Consider the following 22,451-nt stretch of genomic DNA (forward strand, 5'->3'; position numbering starts at 1 on the left):
ATAGTTTCTGCCTTCCGTGTACCTCTCTGCAATGTGCAACTGCTTTCCCATGCAAGTCTGCAGCAAAAACGTGGGAGGTGTTTGGACACGACAGCTTTTGTCTACATTGTACGATGTTCCTAATGGCAAACGATGTTCTGCAAAATACCAAAATCGTACAACATTCCGTGGCTATCCAAACAGAATACAACCATTGTGTGCCACTTTCAGCGTAATTTAATCATTTAGATAAAAATATACATATGGTCTACATATTTTGAAATTTTTCTACTATAGTTTTTAACAATTCTCGTCATTTAAGTCCACATACATTTTGATCTACTTACTGACAAATGTACAAACATCAGTAATATCTTAAACACCTCCATCGCAAGTCAAACATTCATAATACACTAAACACTAAACAAACGTCTCAAATAATTCAGAAACATGGACTACATTAAACTATGCATATTCTAGTAAATGCAGAACTAAGTTTTGAAATATACCGAGTCACATGCATTAAATATCCGCATTTGCAAATGAGTAATGGAGTTGGATGCCGTCATGAAAACACTTAAAACATTGCGTGAACTCCCTGTTGCACAGAGCAACATCACATGCTTCACATTTATAGTTCGTGTAGATATCCCATCCAGATTTTGTCTTTACGCGACTGTAGTAGCACATGGCGCAACGCTTCCTTGAACCTGTAACAAGGCGATGGGGAACTTCGTATGGTGGATTGCGACGAGGTTTCGGAAACATTGATGGAAACGCGGTTTGTCTGGGATCTGAAAAGACAGGTCAAAGGTTGATTTGTCTCTGCATTGCAGTACCTATTTGCCTCTTACTTTCACAACAGACCAAAGCACTACCCACCAACCTGATTCACCAAAAAACCAGTACTTGAATAAACTCGAGAACAAATGTAAACATCCAATATACAGTTCTGTACCACAACCGAAAAATGTTCAATAAAACACATCGTGAACAACTAAATAACCCATTTACAAGCATTGATACCAACAGTAATTTAACAGTTATGTTGAGAAAACGTCCGTAGTTATTGTTTCCATTGTTATGTACATAAACCACGATCACACCTCATTCATGTCATGTGACTGGTGTTTTAGGTATTCAACCATGATACCCAGACCCGCCTCCATAGTGGTCAGTTGATTTCAAAAGTTCATGGTAGAGTTCAAAGCATTTTGCTGTCCCACCACACAGTGGAACATCACAAACCACACAGTGACTTGTTGTTTTCACACGATATCCAGCGCGTGTTCGAATCTTGGCCATTTGACAGTAAAAACAGCGCTTTAGCTTGTTACCATCCATTTTCTGGAGACAATGTTCTCCAGAAGGTTTTCGGTTCATCGTCTGTGCTGCCACAGGCTGACACATCGAAAACGATTTTTCATACGCATGCACTGCATATGGCTCTGTAATTAAGAAAATGCTGTTAATGTTTTCTGACCATTTGGATCATCCGATACAGTTAGAATGTTCAATTCAATAAAATACACAAGTGCTGGATATCAGAAATATCCAAATCTTTAAAAAGAACAGTGACAACGACTCTTAGCATTTTATTTTTCAAAACTTGGAGAACAGCTGCAAACAAAGAAACAAAATAAATAAAACCTCGTTTACCAGCATGACCCAAGCAATTAAGAAGCTTGCTGCTCTTAGAGACCCCTTTTGTTGCTCCTTTCATCAAAAACAGACAGATCTTTAAAAAGATTACCAACCTATATTCGCAAACAAATTTATTTCAAATTCAAAATATCAGCTTTACAATATGAATCCTCTTACAAATCACGAAGTATATAGACAAACAAGCTTAGACAGACGAGGTCAGGTCTTTTGTTACGCATCATATTTATATAAAGACGTATACAACTTAAATTCTGCCTTTGACATGGGTCCCTGCAAATGATGCTTCTTCATTATTTCATGATATTTGAAAAAACATTGAAATTCATTTCGACAAAGTGGAATTCGACACACATTGCACTCATAGTAAGACTTCTTCGCAAACCCAGCTTTGGTAACATTTCGCATTAAACTGCAGTATCCGCATGTGCGGTTTTGAGTCATATTTAATCGTACAAGTGTATGCACAACCCCATTGCAGTCCATTTCTATCGCTCGTCCCGAATTTTCAATTGTTTTAGGACATCTCAATCGCGGGTCTGGTTCACTCTGATGATAAAATCCCGATTGTGTTGGAAATTGAAAGTGGGAAACGTTGGAAAATCTTGTTTCCGGTTCTGCTAAGCCGAATGAAACAGGCTTCATGGTTGTTCCTGCAAAAACAATGATAACAAGTTCCGAAACACAAACTCAGGAGGAAATCTATTCTAAAATCTTATTCCGTTTGGGATGGACATGAAGTTATTATAATGTTTTGTTTTTGTTTTTTTGGTTGTTCTTTGTTCATGATCCTGTAAATATTCTACTTCAACTGTACAAAAACAAACACTAATATCCCTCTTGTAGAATATTAATGGATTAACACATCAACTGTAAAAGATGCCAAATATCCAAGGACCAAACAAGATGATTTCCTTTTATTGCAACTCCCTGGAACTCTCATAAGATATATCAATCTATATGGCCGGTATTTCACCTATCGTCATTTCATGGTACTTCCTAAAACACTCTTTCTTACAGAGAAAAACGTTGCAAACACTACATTTGTAAAACGATTTGCGGGTCTCTCCACATCTAAATCTCTGGCCAGAATGTTTGCAGAACTGACACACTCTGCGTTTATCGCCCTCCACAAGGTTGTGGTTTATAGTGTGACCATCTTGCAGCATTTCGGGAACGTAATCCCATACCCGATTTGGTTTCCAACGAGCTGCAGTTCCAACGGACGTTTCTGGAACAAAAACATTCACCGAATGTAGTTGATCAATGAAAACTCGAAACTTACTCACGCTACCAAGTATTTTATGTGAATTATGAAAATAGTACAGGAAACATTTCATTGTAACCAACAAGTCAATCTTAACAACAAATTGACAAATGAACGTAATCGATGAACATCGCCAAAACTGCTGAACACAGAAATCATTGGAGAAAAGGAGCCGGAATGATTTAAACAAAAATATTAATACACTAAAAACCAGCACAGTTTGAGATGCTTCTTGTCAATAAACACGATACATCATTTAAGCATTCCACGAACTGCACATTTAGGAATGTTGTGGAAAAGCAAAACAACTATCCAGATAACGAGATGAACCTTGCTGTGTGATATTTGTCAAAGCATTTCCTTTTCCTACTTTTGCAAAGAGACACTTCACAGATAGTACACATATACTTGGATTTCAATGTCTCTCCGCTAGGGTATCTCGTGTCCGCAGCTTTACAATGGACGCACACCTTAGCTCGACCCCCGCTGTTAACCGTCATTTCGTGCACAACTTTACATCCATTCTGATTTTCTATGAAACTGAAAACCTCGTTTCGTCCTACTTGCGAGTCCCACTTCACCACTGTTCCTTCATCCGAAAGAGATACATAGGCAGTTGGCTCTGCAATAAAGAAAATTTCCTCAGTGCTTTCACTTTCTTCAATTACTCAATAACAAGCCTTCTGGAGAAAAACGCGAATAATCAAATTACCATCTGACATCAACAAAACAATTCCTTTTGAAATCAAGAAATATTACCAAAAACGCACATTTTCGAAATGATAAGAAACTTATCCCAACACCTCATCTTGGATAATGCCATTTTATATCTGGTAGTTTGAAACAAGTCTCAAAATATTTGCGTTGCATGAATTTGCCATGCTGATTCATCAAAAACCAAAGCAACTTTCCTCTCGTGCAACTTTATTTCAGAATTACAAGTACCTCAAAGAATTATTATGCATCACCTTCCTTTTCAGTCGCACTCTATAAATATGTGCTGTATAACACAGTACAGGTATCACAAAATGTATTACACTAAACTAACACCAGTTATTTCTACACTTCTTTGGAAGCATCTGTAGAATAGCCGCGTCACTTTGACTTCTTTTAAGAAGATCATGATATTTTGCGAAGCAGTCGCGTGTCGCTTCCCGGCACAGATTAACTTCACATGCCTCACATTTGTAGTAAGAAGTTCTCACAAGTCCACACTCAAAGCGGTTTCCTGTTATTTTACAATATCTACAAGCACCATTCTTCGCATGAACTAGTCGATGGTACTTATCAACATCTTGTGGTCCCGGTGCTGTCAGTGTCAGGGCAGGAATCATTGGATACGTTCCTGGAGCTGTACAAGCAAATTGCAGTCTGTTAATTTCAGAATTTATTAATCTGATAAATGATGACCATTTTCCAAACAGTTTCATCTCTTCACAAACTATGAAATTACTACACTTAACACTTGTGACTTCTAACATAATAGAAAATTCATACAAACTATGTAAAATGGTTTGTTTACGTGTATGTGTGTGCGTTTGTTCGGATACTAAAATCAAAATACAAGCACCCAAAGAGCAAGATTGTCAAGTAACAAGAAAACCAAGGTAAACCACTGATATCATCTCGAGATATACATTCGCCTACACGTCTCTCTTTAAAATACATCCTTGAATGATCAGATTTACTTTAATAAATTTATATAATTCTAAGTTTACAAATGAGAATTGACCAAAAACCTAATCAAAATAGAATCAACGCTGGCCATGTGTATCACCATTCTCTCTTGCATGCTAATTACACGGCACAAAAAGAAGAGATGAAATACTTTAAAGATCGGTTGAACAATGGACCTTACATAAAATATTGAACCTCGTAGAACAGGTAAACACTATTCATCACATATCACTCATCGTCACCAGCTTAAGAATGATAGACAGGCAAGTGACAATATCTTTAAAAAAAAAAATAACATAAGAGCTAAGTATATTGATCTTATGATGGCATTCCATGAGCAAGCAAAGCGTGATATTTAGCAAAACAGTCACGAGTCTCTTCACGGCACAAGTTAACATCACAAGCTTCACATTTATAGTAAGTCGTCCTGACTTGTCCACACCCGAAACGATTTCCAATCAGTTTACAGTACTTGCAGACAGCATTCTTAGCCTGCACAAGTCGATGACGTTTCTCTTCTTTTCGGCAAGGTAAGGGAGGCATCAGCATCATGGGATGGATATACTCCATGGTTTGTGGTGGTGGAAAAGCTGCACAATCAAAGTGGAGTTCGTTAGTTCCTGATATAACGAAGTGATGATGTCCTTTAACGTGATGCATCTACTCTAATGATTCTACATGAGGTTCTTAAATTTTTATACATACACCAAAATACACTAAAGCTTCAAAACAACACATGTAAATGGAAACATCAAACACATCATTTCTTACACTGCAATACTCCAGATTATCTGATAACCACTTGAAAACCAACTATAGGTGTACATTTTGGTTTGTCTGATCATTGCCAATGTTATTCTCAATGTTATTCAATAACTGTGAATGCCACTGTTGAAAACAATCTTTAAAATTTGGACGACAAAGGGAAACATTGCAAGCCTCGCATCTGTAATAGGATCTTCGAAACATCCCACAAGCAAATTTACTTCCCAGCTTTTTGCAATGTGCGCAAACACGTTTAATTCCACCCGGATTTTGAACCAGGCGGTGGTACATGCCGGCTATCACCTGACCAGTCTCCACTTCTGACGAACCAAACCCTCTTGACGTGCGATTTGCCAAAATACTAAAACCTTTTCCTTTCCAAGTTGTACAAGGATTCGGTCTCACCGATTCCATTTGCTTTAGAATTGTCACAGACGTTGACTCTGCAATTATAAATTTTACGTGTAAGTATTTTTCTTTTCATGATGAAGTCAACATACTGATTGAACAATTCTGTGCCATGCAGTTCTAAACTCCATCTTAGAGACCCAGATCACGAACTACTTATCACTGAAACCATGATTCCTTCTTGGACAGCTAAACAAACAAAAAAGACTAGACCACGGGAATGTCAAATATATTGCAATTCTTTCCAGCAATACATATCCTTCAAAAGAACATAATTCCTTTTCCATTTCACAAGTTACAAATATGAGCTTTCAAATTATTTTTATACTTAAATGTTCGACGACATTTTAAACACAAAAAGTCCCGATCCTTAGAATGTGACCTCTTATGCGACTCCAGCCTGCTAACACAGTGAAAGTGTTTGCCACAGATTTCACATGTTGGAAATTTAGATTTCTCTCCATGGTTTAGTTGAAAATGAAGCTTATAACCAGCTTTTGTTTTTAACGCCCTTCCGCATATTGGACAAACAAAGCCGAAGATTCCAGTCTGGTCCTGTATAATATAGCTTGGTTTAGGTAGAACAGATGATGATACTTCTGTTGTCCTCGATTCTAAAAATAAACATTTCCTATTTATTCAGTTTTAACGTTGATACATCATTTTGTCACATTCATTCAATACTACACAAGGGTCTACTACATCACAAAGAACCAAATCATGCACAAAATAGCTAATACATCACAGGTTAAATTCAAAACTGATCAAGTGCTAAAACGAAAAAGTCGCTTCAGCAATGGCAAGAACATTGACAATAAATTTGAATACATGCACAATCATATATATGTATGTAAATCATGGCTGTGATGCTGGACAGTTATGTCTTTGAAGAGTGAACTTGTGTTTAAAGGATTTGTTACAAGTTACACAATAAAAATTCTGTTGGTCAGAATGGGCTCTCATGTGTACATTTAACTGACTTTTAGTCACACACAACTTCCCACACACTTCACATCTGTATGTCTGCACCTCTCCCTCCTTAGTGTGATACATCTTCATATGATTCACATATCCCATTCTGGACTTGAATCCCTTGCCACATGGTATACATATGTCTAAGAACATACTACCATCAGCATGACTATGAACGTGCTCATTACGCTCCTCTTTAGTACCAAAAGAACTGGAGCACCATCTGCAGAAATATAATCCTCTGTGATTTACAGAATGTTTATGAATTTTTAGATCATTCTCGCTGAAAAATGACGCCATGCAAAGCTCGCATAAAAATGAAGGGGCCTGCAAAGGAGTGTTTTTTGCTTTAAAGGACTTCCCTCCACTAGGACCTCTATTATATGGAACCTGGATTCTACTCGCCTTCATCATTGGTTGTTGCTGGTGAGGATCTAGACTAAACTGTACAGGATTAGAAAATAGTCTTGTCTCTCTATCTCTTCCTGGCTGTAATGATTCCCACTCAGGCATGCATGTCTGAATTTCAAACTTTGATGGAGAGCCTGAAGTAAGAAACTGATCACTACTGAAAGGTGATACATCAGACATGGCCGACATACGTGGTTTGTTTTCATCTAGAATGCTTCCCTTTTCTTGAGTGGCAGGTACAGATTCTGTCCATCTTTTCAGGTCAAAATCATCAAATGAAGTTGCCGAGTCCATTGTATCTTCTTCTATTAAAATCTGGTGACCATCTTGTGTCGATTTACCTCCTGAAGAAAAACATAAATGCCTTTATCCCCACTGTTGATCATATTCAGCATCCATTGCGTGTACTTGGAATCATCAGAACGACCTCACAAAACAAAACATACCAACTAATTCTTATAAAGAAAGTGCCACAGAATAAAAATAGGAAAAGTAAAATGTCCTTTAAAGGGTGCTCTCCAAACATGCCGATCACTAACTTCCCTCACAAATCATACAAGAAATCTTCCCAATACATGATGCAACAAAATGCAAATTTTTACAGAAATTTACTGAATAACAGTTAATTCTGCCCAGGTGAGGATTCTTTAATCATCCAAATTAGCTTTAACTTCTTATGGTCATGAATTCTACATACGGTACTTTGCAACAGAAGAGAAAGCTACGTTGATTTTGTACCTTAGGAAAATTTGCATATGCAACGTATCCCAAGTACATATTTATTCATTCTAATTCTACAAATTCAGTTAATCGGTTCAATCAGTTCCAACCGCATGACGTTGTTAACTAATGGTTAATGTTTCTGAACACAATTATTATTCAATGCCCAAGCTGGTCTACCTGCAAAGCTAACAAATTTTCACATAATTTACCATTATTGTACAATCATTCAAGAAAGCAGATTGCATATACCACAGTGCATCACCATATATTTGAAACCGAAAATTTGCAGGGTTAATTTAGTTTCTGATCCATTTTCAGAACATCCCTGCAAAATTGCAATTTACTTAATAAACTGATTTATTTATTTTCAATGAGATAATATTCATTAAACACCCTTATAGCAAAATGCTGGGGACAAATAGTATGTTTTAAGTCACTTCAATTTTTTTAACCTATATTCAGACGTCACCAGCTGTAGATGAAAGTACCACAAATGTAGACCTATACTTCGCACTCACGGCCGTAGCAATGAGTTTTTTAATGTGCTAATGCCTGCCGCAACATGGTACCTGTTTCTAAGATCATATCCAAAAGACCCGCGATTCTCACTTTTTAATGCCGAGTGTTTGGCAAAGCAATCACCATGTTTGCATCTTAGGTTTAACGCAGCTATGGCAAGAGCTGGGCTCAAATTCTCTACCTTGGTTATGAAGCGACCTTTCTACCAATAAGCAACCGCGACCATTCTTGTAATTCAATACACCCAATAAACTCGTTATTCCAATAAGTTATAATATTCAAACTACAGGGAATGAAAATAACTTCAATGTACCGTGAATCCAGGAAACGCGTATTCGCTGTAACCATGTTCTACTGTATCTGAATTTGGGTCGAGTTGTTTTAAATTTACCATCAAAGATCTTTCACTCATATTGACATATGCCCAATAAAGTAATACAAAGTTTACCCAATAGGCACTGTCCTATTTAGCAGTGAGGGTTATTTGTCTTGTCAACACCTACTATAACAAATGACCTTAGTTTTAATGGCATCATCCAAAGAGAAGATCTCCATGCAAAAGAAACAGTCACTACTTATTTTGGAGTTAATTACCCAAGTCTGGTGCAACTGAGCTTCTATGGAATCGAAATTTCTAAATTTCTGACAAGTGATTTATTTTTCCTCACTCCAAGTCTCAACTGAAATTTGGGTCACAATGAAGAACTTTGTACATATTAACCATGCAAGAAAAAATCTTTTGAACTTAAGAACTGTACGTCATCATTAGTTTTTGGGGGGTTTTTTTTGGTCAAAAGGCTGTTTATTCATTTTTAATCTTTTTAAACAAAATCACAGCAAGGGCAAATACTTGTAACATTTTAATTTATGACCTAGGTCACTTTGTGGTCTTCCTCTCTAGGGTCTGAACCCATTGATGAGCAGCAATGAATCAAACAGTTTTGGCATAGTTGTCTATGCCCAAACATAACCATGTACTAAATTTGTACACTAAATGTCTTACAGTAGTTTCTTTTTTTTAAACACTGATGCATTTTCACTATGCGATTCATAGAGACCAACCCTTACAGTAAGCCATGAATTTTACAATTATGTCCATTACAAATTACACCCACATTTTATGCTAGATTTCTAGGAGTAATGATTTTTCATGATTAGACGAAGTTTTTTTTTTTTTGTTTTTTTTTAAGGGTTTTCAGCCCCATCCTTAATGTCATAAATTGACAGAGACCTCAAATTTCACCCCGCTTTTGTTCCCCTAACCCAAAAGATGCTGCTACACAGCAACTTGGCGAAAATGGCCGACGTGATAAGAAGTCAAAAATGTTTTCAAGTTAACCCCGCACAACAAATGATACAGAATAGGCACAAAGAGCAAGGCATAAAGCATTTATAGCAATATCACTTGCAATAGGAAATATTCTCTTACATCTGTCTCCTCTTTATAGCACAGCTATATATGAATATCAAGGTAAGTTCTTACAAAAAACAGATCACACAAGCGAGCAAAAACATATCTATATTTATTTTATTGCAGGGGCATATAATATACAAGAAATTTATAATTTAAATTACCAATGTACAGCAATGAACAAACAAGAGAAGCTTAATGCACTTATTAAAGTCTGTTTCTTCCTTGTTAGATGTATGTGCTCTGTCCAGTATTTTATTATTTGACAGTATTTCTTGAACTCAATTCAAGATACTCTTCTGTAAAACAGCAAGAAACAAAGCTGCAATACTGTAATCCTCCTCAATGAAACAAATGCGGTCATAGAATACTTTTCCTTCTGGACAAATGTTTATTCCTTGCAAAAGTTCGATAAGCAGTAATTTTCCTTCCCAATGCTGAATGAGTCTCTGCCATGGTAGAATCTGAATTCTGCGCACAAAAGACTGGGGAAAAAATCACATTCTTAGTAACCGATACTAATTACAGATTTTTCACACAATTTTGGGAACAAGTTTTCCCCCATTGTAACAATATAGGACAAAGTGAGTTAAATGGTTTATATAAACATTGGCAAGTGTGCAAGGCTGTATCAAAATCACCGAATACTGCCTCTAATCCCCATTTATTAAGGTAGACCAAACCTCAGGCCACTGCAAGTTTGGTTAAAGGAAAAGGTCTTTGTTAAACACTCTACACATTCTAATCTTACCTATCTTTATCATAATCTTTATGGCATATTTAATCATTATAAAGAAATTTGTGCATAAACATAAATCATTCAAATATGAATGCATTTTTAGAATACATTCTTTTAACTGATACACATCTATTAGGGTATGCAAAATTTAACGTGTTGTTCCCTAAACACAGGAGCATATGAAGCAACAAACAATTGAATGACTTCATTTTAGCCCTGTGACTTTGTTCAGCAGGACCTGAGGGATGACCTACCTTAATTAATCCCTAAATAAAATCTTTCCTGGCCCTAGTTCTTTTCGCTCTAGCAGCAGTTATCTTGCTTCCAAGAGTTTGGTGAATTGTGGTCCACCTTGTGTCCGAATATTTCGTACAAAACTCTGCAATGTTATTTCAGTGCTTTAGGTGATTACTATCTGTTTTTCTACTTATTTACATAATTTTCATTTCTACTTTTACAGTTCCGTCTATAAAATTACTAATTTTTTAATGTTGTAAAGAATATTTAGTGATACAAACCTTCTATGGCATATATGATGACTTTGTTTAGTGGGACATATCCCTGGTACACATTGCATTCTGTGTCCATATTTCTAATTGTAGCATTCACCAGTTCCGATTTACTGTAGAAGGTACTCAACAGGTATCTGGCTGCCGGTGTCCCATCACGCAACAGTGTCCTTTCATTAAACTTGATTTTACTCAATGCTATTTCGTACTGTTTTTGGTACAAATATACTGACGTGTTTGGAGCAAGTTCTACCATCTGTTAGGGGGAAAAGAAACCGTGATGTAGCATCTACTAACACTTGCCATATCTTTACTGTGATAAAATGATAACAGAAGACTGAATTTCACTGTATCCCATACCCCATAACTTTGGGCTTCGCTGGCCTCCCAGATTCCTGGCCGTGCCACGTCCGCTTGTCCATGGATATTGATTTCTGAAATGTAACATTAAATATACCTCATCATGGGTTGATTTATCCTACTCTGGTCAAGTATATCTGACTAAAACAATGAATGTTGCTCTGTAAAGTTTTTAATCATTCAGATAATATCAAAAGGAACTTACCATAAAAGATAATTCAAAACATGGTCCGATTCTTCATCTCGTTCATCAAAAAGAAAATTCCACGTAAAAGCTTTCAAAACTGAAAACTTTACAGGGTGCATTCACTATTTTAGTGATTAAATTCTCCTCATCGAGACAATCTAAGATCTCATACCCATCTGATCCAATTTACTAGCATTCTGCATGGATTTCATAATAAAGCATGATCTATTATTGATTAACTTCTCAGTATGGTATGGTTTTCACTTGCACAAAAATAACAAACAAGTGTGAAGATTTTAATGATATATTTCACAATTCATTGTACAATGCCACACAGTAAATTTTGTACTGTACATATATAAAAACAACACTTTCAAGTCTAAACGAACTTGAAGCATGAACAAATATCTATCAACTTTAACCAACTCTCTTCACGGCTGTTGATTTTCCCTGCAGTTTGTTAAAACTTACCTTCTCAAGGTTGCAAGCACTTCAACATTGTGTAGCATGTGTGTTTCTTCAGCACATTTTTAGAGGTCCAGATAATCATGTACTACTGTACACTTGCAACCATTATCCAATGCTTTTCCCAGGCTCCTAATTATTTTCTTTTGAATAATCACAACTTTCTTTATCCATTTCTACTTCAGCAACTTCCATCATAAATCATGAATTAGATTAACGTTTTCTTTCTTTATTCAGAATCTCAAGAGTTAACTGGAACAATCTTAAAACACAACCTGACTGTCATGAATATATCTTCCATCAACCTGAACAAAGCACCTGTCATCGATCTACATCAACACTGTGTCACTCGTAAATCAATGAAATCTATTGTAAAACCAGATACATATACCAGATATAAAATCAGATCCATCCTGTCTATTTAAGATTCCAAATCTCATCTACACCTTTACGCACTATCAAACCTATCAACAGAACCCTTCCATTCTACCGAGAGCTATTCATGAGAGATCACCCTAATACTAGAACCTTAATAGCCCCTACTACCACACTAACAAACTGGGAAGAGCAATGGATGCCTAACATTGGGGCCTACATGATGTGCATTGCATTCAATATTATCTGACCATTTCCACGATTTCTTTTTAAAACTTTAAAAGCATTTTAGAATTATCTGAGTTGTTATAAATACATCTGACAAGTTGAACATACAATGTATAATAAAATATTTTGATCAGTAATTGCAATGCAAGAACCTGTTTAATTTCCATGGAAATGGTCAAATTTTAGAAACAAAGAAAGGCTTGCAACTGTCTATCACTGAGTATTTTTCCAATTCTATTTCTTCAGATAAAAAAATTTCAAAGAAATTTTCAGTTTCATTGACAGTTTACAATTCTGTTTTACTTTCAAAATGTACAAGTCTTTCTTTGTGAATGTGTTGTCAAAGAAAAAAATTAAGTGTTAATTTTGCTCCTTGTTCTGTTCACTACAATCAGTAATAAATGTTTTTGAAAAATTGCTTTATCCTGCAAAAGGTGAATGTTTTTCCATATTTGGAACTGATAGCAGGCCAGTTTTACCATTGAGAAAATACAATTTTCAAAACAGGAGACCCATAGGCCACATCGCACACCTGAACACCACCACTTCACATCCCAATTATGCCCAACTACCTTTGTAGTCCCACCTTCAACCTGCCATCATGGTGTGAACATAGAGTGAACTAAATACCAATAACTTTTCTTCTTTTCTCAAAAGGGGCCTGGGCCTTAATGATTGGGAAAATATCAACAATTTATCAAATTGGGGAAAATGAATTATATTGTAATTAATCTTTAATTCATATGTAAAAGATCGAATAATCATGGCCAGGTTGTAAAAGTGACACACAAGAGGTAAACAATCCTTAGAGAATTGTCCAGTATTTTGCATTGTGTGACATATGAAGAGATTAAGAGATTAAAGGATCTCTTTTTTTTAATTACCCTGTATACTCCTATGCAAAACTTTTAACCCCTTCTTGCAATCCCTTCCTACCATGGCAATCATGATATGAAAAAGATTGAACCTACATAACATGATTGCATATCTATTTGACACGGTGTACCTACCTTAAACAGTTCTTGGGAATATTTTTCAAGAATTTCTCTGTAAAACTATCTTTTTATGTACAACTTAAAATTCTCTTATGGCCCCATCTTCTCTCGTGGTGGTGGTGGTGGGGGGTGGGGGGGGGGGGGGTTGTTGCTTTGCACGTTCGTTTACATCCCATTTTCCCATATGTGAATTGTTCTCTTATATTGAGACATCAGCTTTAGGTGATATGTCACAAATTTTTACCTGTATCTGGAGCTCATACAACACCTACTATGACAAGGGACCTCCAATTGTAAAATATTGTAATTTTCACTTCTACCGGGTGCTTGCCAAAGGAACAGTCACTACCTAGGTTTTTTAAACTTGACACAGTGCCAGGATCAAAAATGCAACCTGACACTTCCCAGTTGTTAAGCAAACACCCTAATCCCTTGGCTACTGAGACATTTCAATGGTTCTTGAGAAGCACCCAACCTATTTGCACTTTTCCTTACTTGCCTCCCCTTGAAAGAAGTCCTTTACTTGGACTAACATGTGAATGCCCTTAATACCCAAGAATGCTTTGAAGCAAGTTTTTTGATCTATTAACAGATTTCAGACAACAAACTAAGAACAAGTTTCGATCAGAAAATCTAAAAACCATGAAGATACGTTTGTTTCCATAAAACTGCATGTAAAATTTTCCCTTAAAATTCCAATTAAAGAAATTCCCAATTATTCAAAAACTATTGCTTATCCAATTTCAATGTCCCAGCCAAATTCCCGAAAAATGGTGTGTGAGTATTTATTATCAAAACAATGACAAGTCATTTATACTGAAAACACATTGCTTTCAGATTATAACTTATGCCTTGTAAGGAGCAAAATTCCACATATTCATCAAGCAAGCAACAAAATCAACTGTATTTAAAGTGACTCAGAAAAACAATCAGAGATGGGATTTTTCTTCTTTTTATTATGTAAAATAACTCTGGACTCTGTACATCAGATCTTGAAAAACTAACTCCTCTGTACATCAGATATTGTATAATGCTTTAAAAAAAACAACCACAGATCTACAATTTTTGATTCCAGTCTGCCTTTGGAGTTATAGGTCTATCATTAAAAAATAACATATATTGCCCTTGAACCAGTTTTGCAGAGAGGTAAGCCTTGTTTCTCCAATACTGAATGACAGCATTTTTCTGTACTCTAGTTCTCTGTTTTATGGGGATCTTGAATGTGCCGAGTGACAGACTAAGGAGTGTATCGTAAGTCTCCTGATTCATGGTTCGTAACGCTCGTGAACCAGGCGTCAGGGGAGCGAATAGAGAAGCGCTGCCAGGACTAAGGCTACAGATTGAGGGACCTAAAAGTAGAGCAGAAAACTGGGTCTGAGAACACTGCTTCACTTTCCCATCTAACTTGTGCCCTTAGTAATAACCCATTACAATAAAAGGCCCACACTATACACCTCTGACTGTTTTAAAGGGAGTCACATTTTCAAAATTTCAAGATGAATAAGTTGAAAGATAACAATCTTCTGTATTTGAAAGTTAACATTCACACCCTATACATTAAATCATTATAAAATGTGTTACAAAATTGTTATCCTTCAAATTTCATCTTGAAGTTACTGGCAGTAGGAAAAGGAGGTCCCATTGTTTACCAATTCTAATGCACAAAATCATTCTTTTCTGAAAATTATCACTTCTTTTTTCAAAGACATCATCATTACACTAAATTAAATAAAATAAATAGTAAGAAAAATAAGTAAACAATGCCACAGTCCTTTTCACTGCCCAGGTGTAAAAACGTAAGAAACACTAACCTCTAAAATTCCCCATGTACCAGTTCCCACTTTGATCCATACTCATGTTGCCACTTTCATTTGACATTTCATCCTTATGCATGTCCCCAGGCGGTTCTTCTACATCATAATCACTGTGATCTTCCTCTTTCTGCATGTGGGATGTACCCATTCCACCCCCTCCTGCATCAGCCACATACATGTCTAATATCCCAGTCTCCTCTGGTCCTAGCTCATTCTCCACTTTAACAATACTAATATCTGGGGACAACCTGTTATTCTGATCTCTAGTTTGAGATCTACAAAAAAAAGAGTGCATTCATTGATTACATTCCACAAAATAATAGGCTGCAATAATTTGCCATATGCTGAAGACACAAAAAAAATGAAAGGTGAAAATTTGACTGTTTTCACCCACCCTGTATCTGGTGGCCTATCCATGGGAGAGGCTTTCTCCATGCTTTCTACCCTACTAATGGTCTGGGGTTTAGGGCCTCTCTGTGCTGCACCAGGTGACATTGTTTCTGCTTGGATGGCACTGCCAGCGGCAAATGGCTTCTGCTGAAAACTCTGTGGTACTGATCGGGGGGATGCTGTTATGGATACAGGGTAAGGCTGGGCTGGTTGTGAACCAGCCAAGATATCTGGCGGCCGATGTCTTTGGGATGCTACATCAACATTAGAACTTGGGTCCATATTTGAGGTTGGTTTATCGAGATCTGTTTTAGGGGGGTAACTCTGGCTGCTAAAGTGGGGTGGTCTTTCCTTGAGCGATGAGGAATCTGATGAAGATGGTGAACTTGGAATGAAAGTGGAGGATTCTGGGATTGGTTTCTGACTTGGAACATCTGAAGCACCAGGTACGTTGACAATCTGAACATCTGAAGGGGCATCCCTCTGACTAGCCACCGAAACTCCTACTGTGCTCTGCACTTTTCTGACCTCCCTGCTGTCCTCCCCTGGCCTTTTGCTTGGGGGTTCAGTCTGTAGTAGCTCAATACTATCCTCTACTATATCAATCACTCCAGGCTGTTGACTAGGAATATGGACGGATGTGGGGGTGTGCGATCCAAGCCTTGGCACTCGGTCCCAAGGATCATTCACAGTATAACTTTCCTTCATTCCAGACATATCATGGGTTCTTGAATCTGACAGAGGACTTCGATGTCCCTGGAACCTTGGTCGTTTGCTGCCTGGGCTTATCGGTCGGTCAGTATTTCGCTTTGGGTGCCTCTCCTGAACTTTCTGAAGTTCTGTTGTTCTCACATGCTTGAATTCCAACTGATCTGGGTAATTGTAGCGGTACTGATTTGCTGACGAGACATTTATACACTTGCTAAAATCTGCACAACACTTTATCGCATTCTCAACTTGAAGAAGTCGGGAGATTTTCTCAATGTCTTTGTAATTTTCTTCGTTTAATGTCATGAATCCTTCATATAGATACTGGAGGAATGTGTTGATGGATTCTTGTTTTATATCTGCAGCCAGTCTTACTTCTAAATGAGACCCAGCAGCTGCGTTTTCCATTGACTGAAGCATAGGACAAGCGGCAACTAACACCACACGATGAGCCTGAAAAATTCATACAGCATGTATTGTTATTCAATCTCCAAAAAACTAGATGATGATACTTACTTGACAACATTAGACATGCAAGCCATGTAAGCAATTTTTCACAAGTACTAAGAGCAATTTTACTAGTTTGACAACAACAATTTAGTAGGTAAGGTCATTGGGCTAAGAATTGATAATGATGACTGTTAATAAAACCACCCTTCATTAGATGTCACAAATGAATAATTCCACACAGGATACTATGCTGAATGGTTTCAGCATTATTCAATTTTTGTTGTTTTTGTGTTTGGACCAGTCGAAGAAATCAATCTTGTTTTAAAGATTAGATGCTGGCTTTTCAAAACTGATGTTCCAACAAAATTGTGCAGTCTTCTATAGCAAAGCATGGATAGAAAATAAGTTTCTATCTCACTTGCCCTTTGGACAAGTAAACTCTTGTTCTAATGAATAACTTTGTTGTCTGAAAAATCTTTTGACACAATTCGATTCAAATGTTCAATGTTTTATTTCAACTCTATGCACAAAAGTTAAACCTGTCAAAAATGTAACAAATCAGTTTTCATTCAATAAATCAATAAAAATATGCACAAATACTATCAATTTTGGTAATTGTATTATTGGTAGGAAAACACAAAGTGCCAGTGATAGCGCCAAGTATCTGACACATGAACAAAGTGCCCGCGATAGTGCTAACTTTCTGACGCAAGGTACATACCCTACCATTGGCAGTGTCAAGTTAAACCTGTTAATTGGATTATCACACTGCCTGAAAATCACACTTTCCTTTTTATTCGCATTTCTTTTTATTTTCAACATTACTTTTTCTTTTATTATCTTCTTTCTGAGCATATTCCCAATTAAAGGGACAGGTTCACGATTTTTGAAAAAAATATTTTTCATTTTTGATGTTAAACATTAAAAATATAACTGAATTAATGTTGACAGCCAAACTTTGATCTTCTGAACGCAAGAATAAAAGTAATATTCTGTGTTATGTAAACAAAGACTCGAGTCTTTTTACATGTATACAAACAAACCAATGAAATGTTGATTTTGTAATATAAAGAATCTTAACTTTGCACTCTTAAATTTTAACTTTTAGATCACACATTTTACCCAAAGAATGCTTGAAATGTGAAAGATATAATAAACTTGGATTGATATCCAATTCTTTTGAAAATTTCGTAAACAATAACATACTGCAATCTTTGTTTACAAAACAAATAATAAACTCTCTAAAATGAGCTTCTGTGATAATTTAAAACATTAATTTTCATGTGAAATCTTTTAAACACATTAGACAATAGATTTTGATCATTAAAAATAGAATTTATCCAACAAATCAACTTCTTATTATTTCAGAAAGAAGTGTTTAGGTATGGTAGCTGGATATGATTAAGTAATGTAACTGATTCAAAATGCTAAAATAAGTGTAATGAATAAAATAATATATAATATGATGGAAATAATTGTAAAGCATGTGATTATTTGTGCCGTGCCGCTCCGCGAAAAAGTGGCGAAAGGGAATTCAGGTCCAGTGGGAGCACTGACGTCACCAATATCTGTGAAAAGTTTCATATTTAGGCCTATGCTGGGCGCTTATGGCCATTGAGCAGTGAGGGTTCTTTAGCGTGCCACACCTACTGTGACACAAGACATCCGTTTTTAAGGTCATCTACGAGGACTCGTGACATTCATATCTGATGCCGAGCGTTTGGCGATAGAACTGTCACTACCTGTTTTAATGACATAGGTCTGTCGCGGCCGGGATCTTCCGCATGCGAATGATCCACCTCTAAACCATCGTGGCAGTCTGTTCACTATCTCATTTTTGTTTATATCACACTGACATAATCTAATATTACTGCAATGACCATTATCATTAATCTAATCTGACTCCTGACAAAGATACCACCCTCACCTTTGTGATGACACTACCAGTCCGAATAATAGCATCACATAATGTCTGGGTCTTCCACATTGTCGACAGCTGATACAACAGTGAGCTGGAGTGGATGTGATTCATGTATGTTTTCTGGTAATTCATTTTGTTGTTCTTTTGGGACTAATTCATCAAATCTGAAAACAACAAGAACAACAAATTTAATGTTGAATGGGATGAAGTGGTAAAGCAATATACTAGAATATTATAATATTGTGAATAATCTACGCATATATTCCATATTGATAACTCAAGTCTCAACTTATGATTTATGAAAGAAATGAATGCAATAAATTAACAGGGGGCCTAAAAATTTCATCAACACAACTTAGATCATTTCCATTTGGATATGATTTAGTGTGGTCTTGCTAATCTTGAAAAGAATTTGTTAAAAGCCCTCTATATATTCCCACATCAGCCTTTGATCTCCTATTGTGGCCCCACCCTACCCCTGAAATGAACAAACTTTAAATTTGCACTGCATATCAGTATGATTAAGCATGGTCGAGCTCATCTTAAGCAAGGATTTTTAATGAGGTTCAGTGTTCCAAATTGGTTTAAAACTTGGTGTAGACCATGGGTTAAAGCCAAAACAAGATGACATAAACCTCATCGCATTGGCATAGACTGCAACATTGAAAAAAATAAGACAAATTTCAAACATTTTCATTTACTTCTAATGTACTTAGAAAAGATAATCCAATATTTTCTTTCCATTTCCATAACAACATCCTCCTTTCCTCATAACGTTTATCAAACTTCGACAGACCATGTAGGATCCTTTGGGATAATTTTATTGCTTTAGATCTAGAAAATCGACATATACAATTTGGTCTACCTCAATTACAATTGGCATAGACCAGTGTCAATTGTCATAGACTCAGTCTATGATTAATTTCAAACACTGAAGGTTTCCCTATATATTCCCATACAAAACTTTGATCCCCTACTAGTCTCACTTGCATATGAATATGAGTAATCAAGGTCCTGCTGTTCTTGAGAAGATCTTAAAGCATTTATTATATATATCCCCATGTAAAACATTAATACCCTATTGTGGCCTCATCCTACTCCTGGGGTCAATTGAACAAACTTCAATCTGCACTACCTGAGGATGTTTGAATATTACTATGAGTATTCAGTGTTTGCATTGATTTTTTGGGGGCCAAAATGCCACCGATATTCGGCTGTTTCCCTTCACTAAAATTAGCTCCCCCCCCCCCCCCAATTATATATATCTATATATATATATATATATATATATATGTGTGTGTGTGTTTTTCCCAATTTCAAATCTAGGGAAATTTTTTCTTCAGTTTTATTCTCCAAACCCAGTGTGCGAAACTAACTTTAAAGTCCTATAGACTACAACATTTCATTTCATATAGACCACAACAAATTCCTATAGACCAAAATTTAGCCTTGCTGGAACTTTGAATGATTTGTAATTATTACATTGTGGAACAATTTATTACAGCTAAGGGGTGAACAGAAACATCAGCGTAATATCTATAAACTGGTCCTCCTTCTCATATAATGTTTAATAAGCGGCAGGAAACCAGATTTTTACTCAGAATTCCTATAGACAAGTCGGTCTATATCTATTTCAATCGTTATAGGCCGATTCAATTTTCTATAGACATTGTCTATCGGTCCATGGTTAATTTCGCACACTGCAAATGCAAAAGGTTTTGTAAAGAATATGTAAAACAATAGAGGCATCCATATAAGCAGATATGCAGCGAAGTATATAGTTTCCAGATACACATTAAGCCATATTGTTGACAATTTAGTTTGACCGCCATTATATGTAGGGTCAGGCTAATAACAGGAAGTGGCCAACAGTATAGGGTTTTACTAAAATACGAAAAATACAAACAGGAGAGACATTCTGGAAACTTGATTATTAATATAATATTTACAAGATTATGGGTACAAATGCTGGTGAATTAATAATTTATTATTTTCTTTATGAAATTAGACAATAAGTATTTCTTAGAAAAAGTAAACAATATCTATACAAGGTGTGACTTCCAATACATATTTAATGTTAAATAATGATTTATTTTATCATTTTAAATCAGATCTGAAATAAACCTCAAACAAAAAAAAATGTTATTTGATTATTTTATGCATCTTTACCATTTTAATTCACTATGAATGATTTTTCCCAATTTGAGGAAAATGTCGCTAATTTTTCCCCAATTCAAAAGGAGGGTGGTAGTTTGAAAAACAAAAAAAAATCACTGGTTTGAAATTAATTTTTTTGAGTTGATGTTCACTAGTCCGCAAAGCACTTCTCTAGTCCACCCAATGTATCATATAATTAACATGATCCAAAAATTCATTTTATTCAATAGGTATCTAATCAAACTAAACACTTCAATTGCAAACAATTCAGTTTAGACACCTACAACCATTATTTTGCTTTCACAATCTTCAGGACAGTAAGCTCAGAGTTACTCATGTAATATACTTAAACCCCTTTTATAAACGTCCCTGTGTTTGGAATGTCAACATGTCACTGACTGTCACGCAAACACTTAACCCAATCTAATTAAAATTAGATCCTATGCAGTTGATCAACCAAAGTTTCAAACATCTAAGAGACTCAGACAAATTCGACAAAATTTTAACCTATTCAAGATTGATATCCGGATTTCCGTAGGGACTAGAGCCATACAAAGTTCACCAATCCAACATGATTTTTACTAGTCTCGGCCTTACGGACATGAGGTAATTTCAAACTTGGTATTCATAACCCTGCTGAAATATATTTAAAGATTTTTCCCTATATCTTTCCATGTAAAACTTTGATCCCCTACTATTCTCTTACCCAACCCCAAAGGACCATAATTTGAATAAACTTGACACTGCACTACCTGGGAATGCATTAATATGAGTAATCATGGCCCTGTTATACTTGAGAAAAAGATTTTTAAAGATTTATCCTATATATCCCATATAAAACTTTGATCCCCTATTGCAGCCCCACCCTACCCCCAAAGGCCATTATTTACAAAAACTTGAATTTACATTATGTCAGGAAGCTCTCACGTAAAGCCACCTTGTTTTAATATATATGTTTTATGGGAGCACCTGCCAAATTTAGGCAAAATTGAAATAAAAAATACCCATTCATTGTTTTTCATTTCTTCTGCCAACCGTTCTGTGTTGAACGAGAGAAAAAAGATCCACTAATTGATCACTCGTTCGGAGTGATCAATGAGTGGCAGGGACGCAGTCTTCACGAAAAACTTTGTGAAGTACAGGCCCTTCGGGTCTCCCAGTATAATAATTTTGCAAGCCCGAACAATATTTTAATGGCCCAAAATGTTTTTTCTAATTTGACCACTTGTCATTTGCAAGGTACAAGCATACTGTAGGAAAATACATATCCAGATGACCATAGTTAAAGAACAACTGACATTATTATATCTTATTTTATTTTGACATCAGAAGCTCATGTTCTACTGTGTTTTGTATACA

The 22,451-nt window shown here is 36.1% G+C and overlaps 1 protein-coding gene across 3 annotated transcripts in view; it reads right to left on the minus strand.

The window, feature by feature from the left end:
* The window catches only part of LOC125683366 (E3 ubiquitin-protein ligase ZFP91-like), a 40,775-nt gene that overhangs the window by 16,361 nt on the left and 1,963 nt on the right, over positions 1-22,451 (minus strand). For 2 of the 3 annotated variants that reach the window (XM_048924445.2, XM_048924444.2), the window contains exons 2-4: positions 18,942-19,099; positions 15,861-17,017; positions 15,464-15,741 (exon numbers count right to left, since the gene is read on the minus strand). In XM_048924445.2, coding sequence (XP_048780402.2) covers positions 15,464-15,741; positions 15,861-17,017; positions 18,942-19,067 — 1,561 coding nt within the window. In that variant the 5' untranslated portion in view covers positions 19,068-19,099. Of the gene's footprint in view, positions 1-198; positions 7,486-15,463; positions 15,742-15,860; positions 17,018-18,941; positions 19,100-22,451 lie in introns of those variants that run through there. The other variant, XM_056142163.1, reaches the window with a different exon arrangement.

The sequence above is a fragment of the Ostrea edulis genome, chromosome 6, assembly GCF_947568905.1.
Source record: "Ostrea edulis chromosome 6, xbOstEdul1.1, whole genome shotgun sequence".
Lineage (NCBI taxonomy): Eukaryota > Metazoa > Mollusca > Bivalvia > Ostreida > Ostreidae > Ostrea > Ostrea edulis.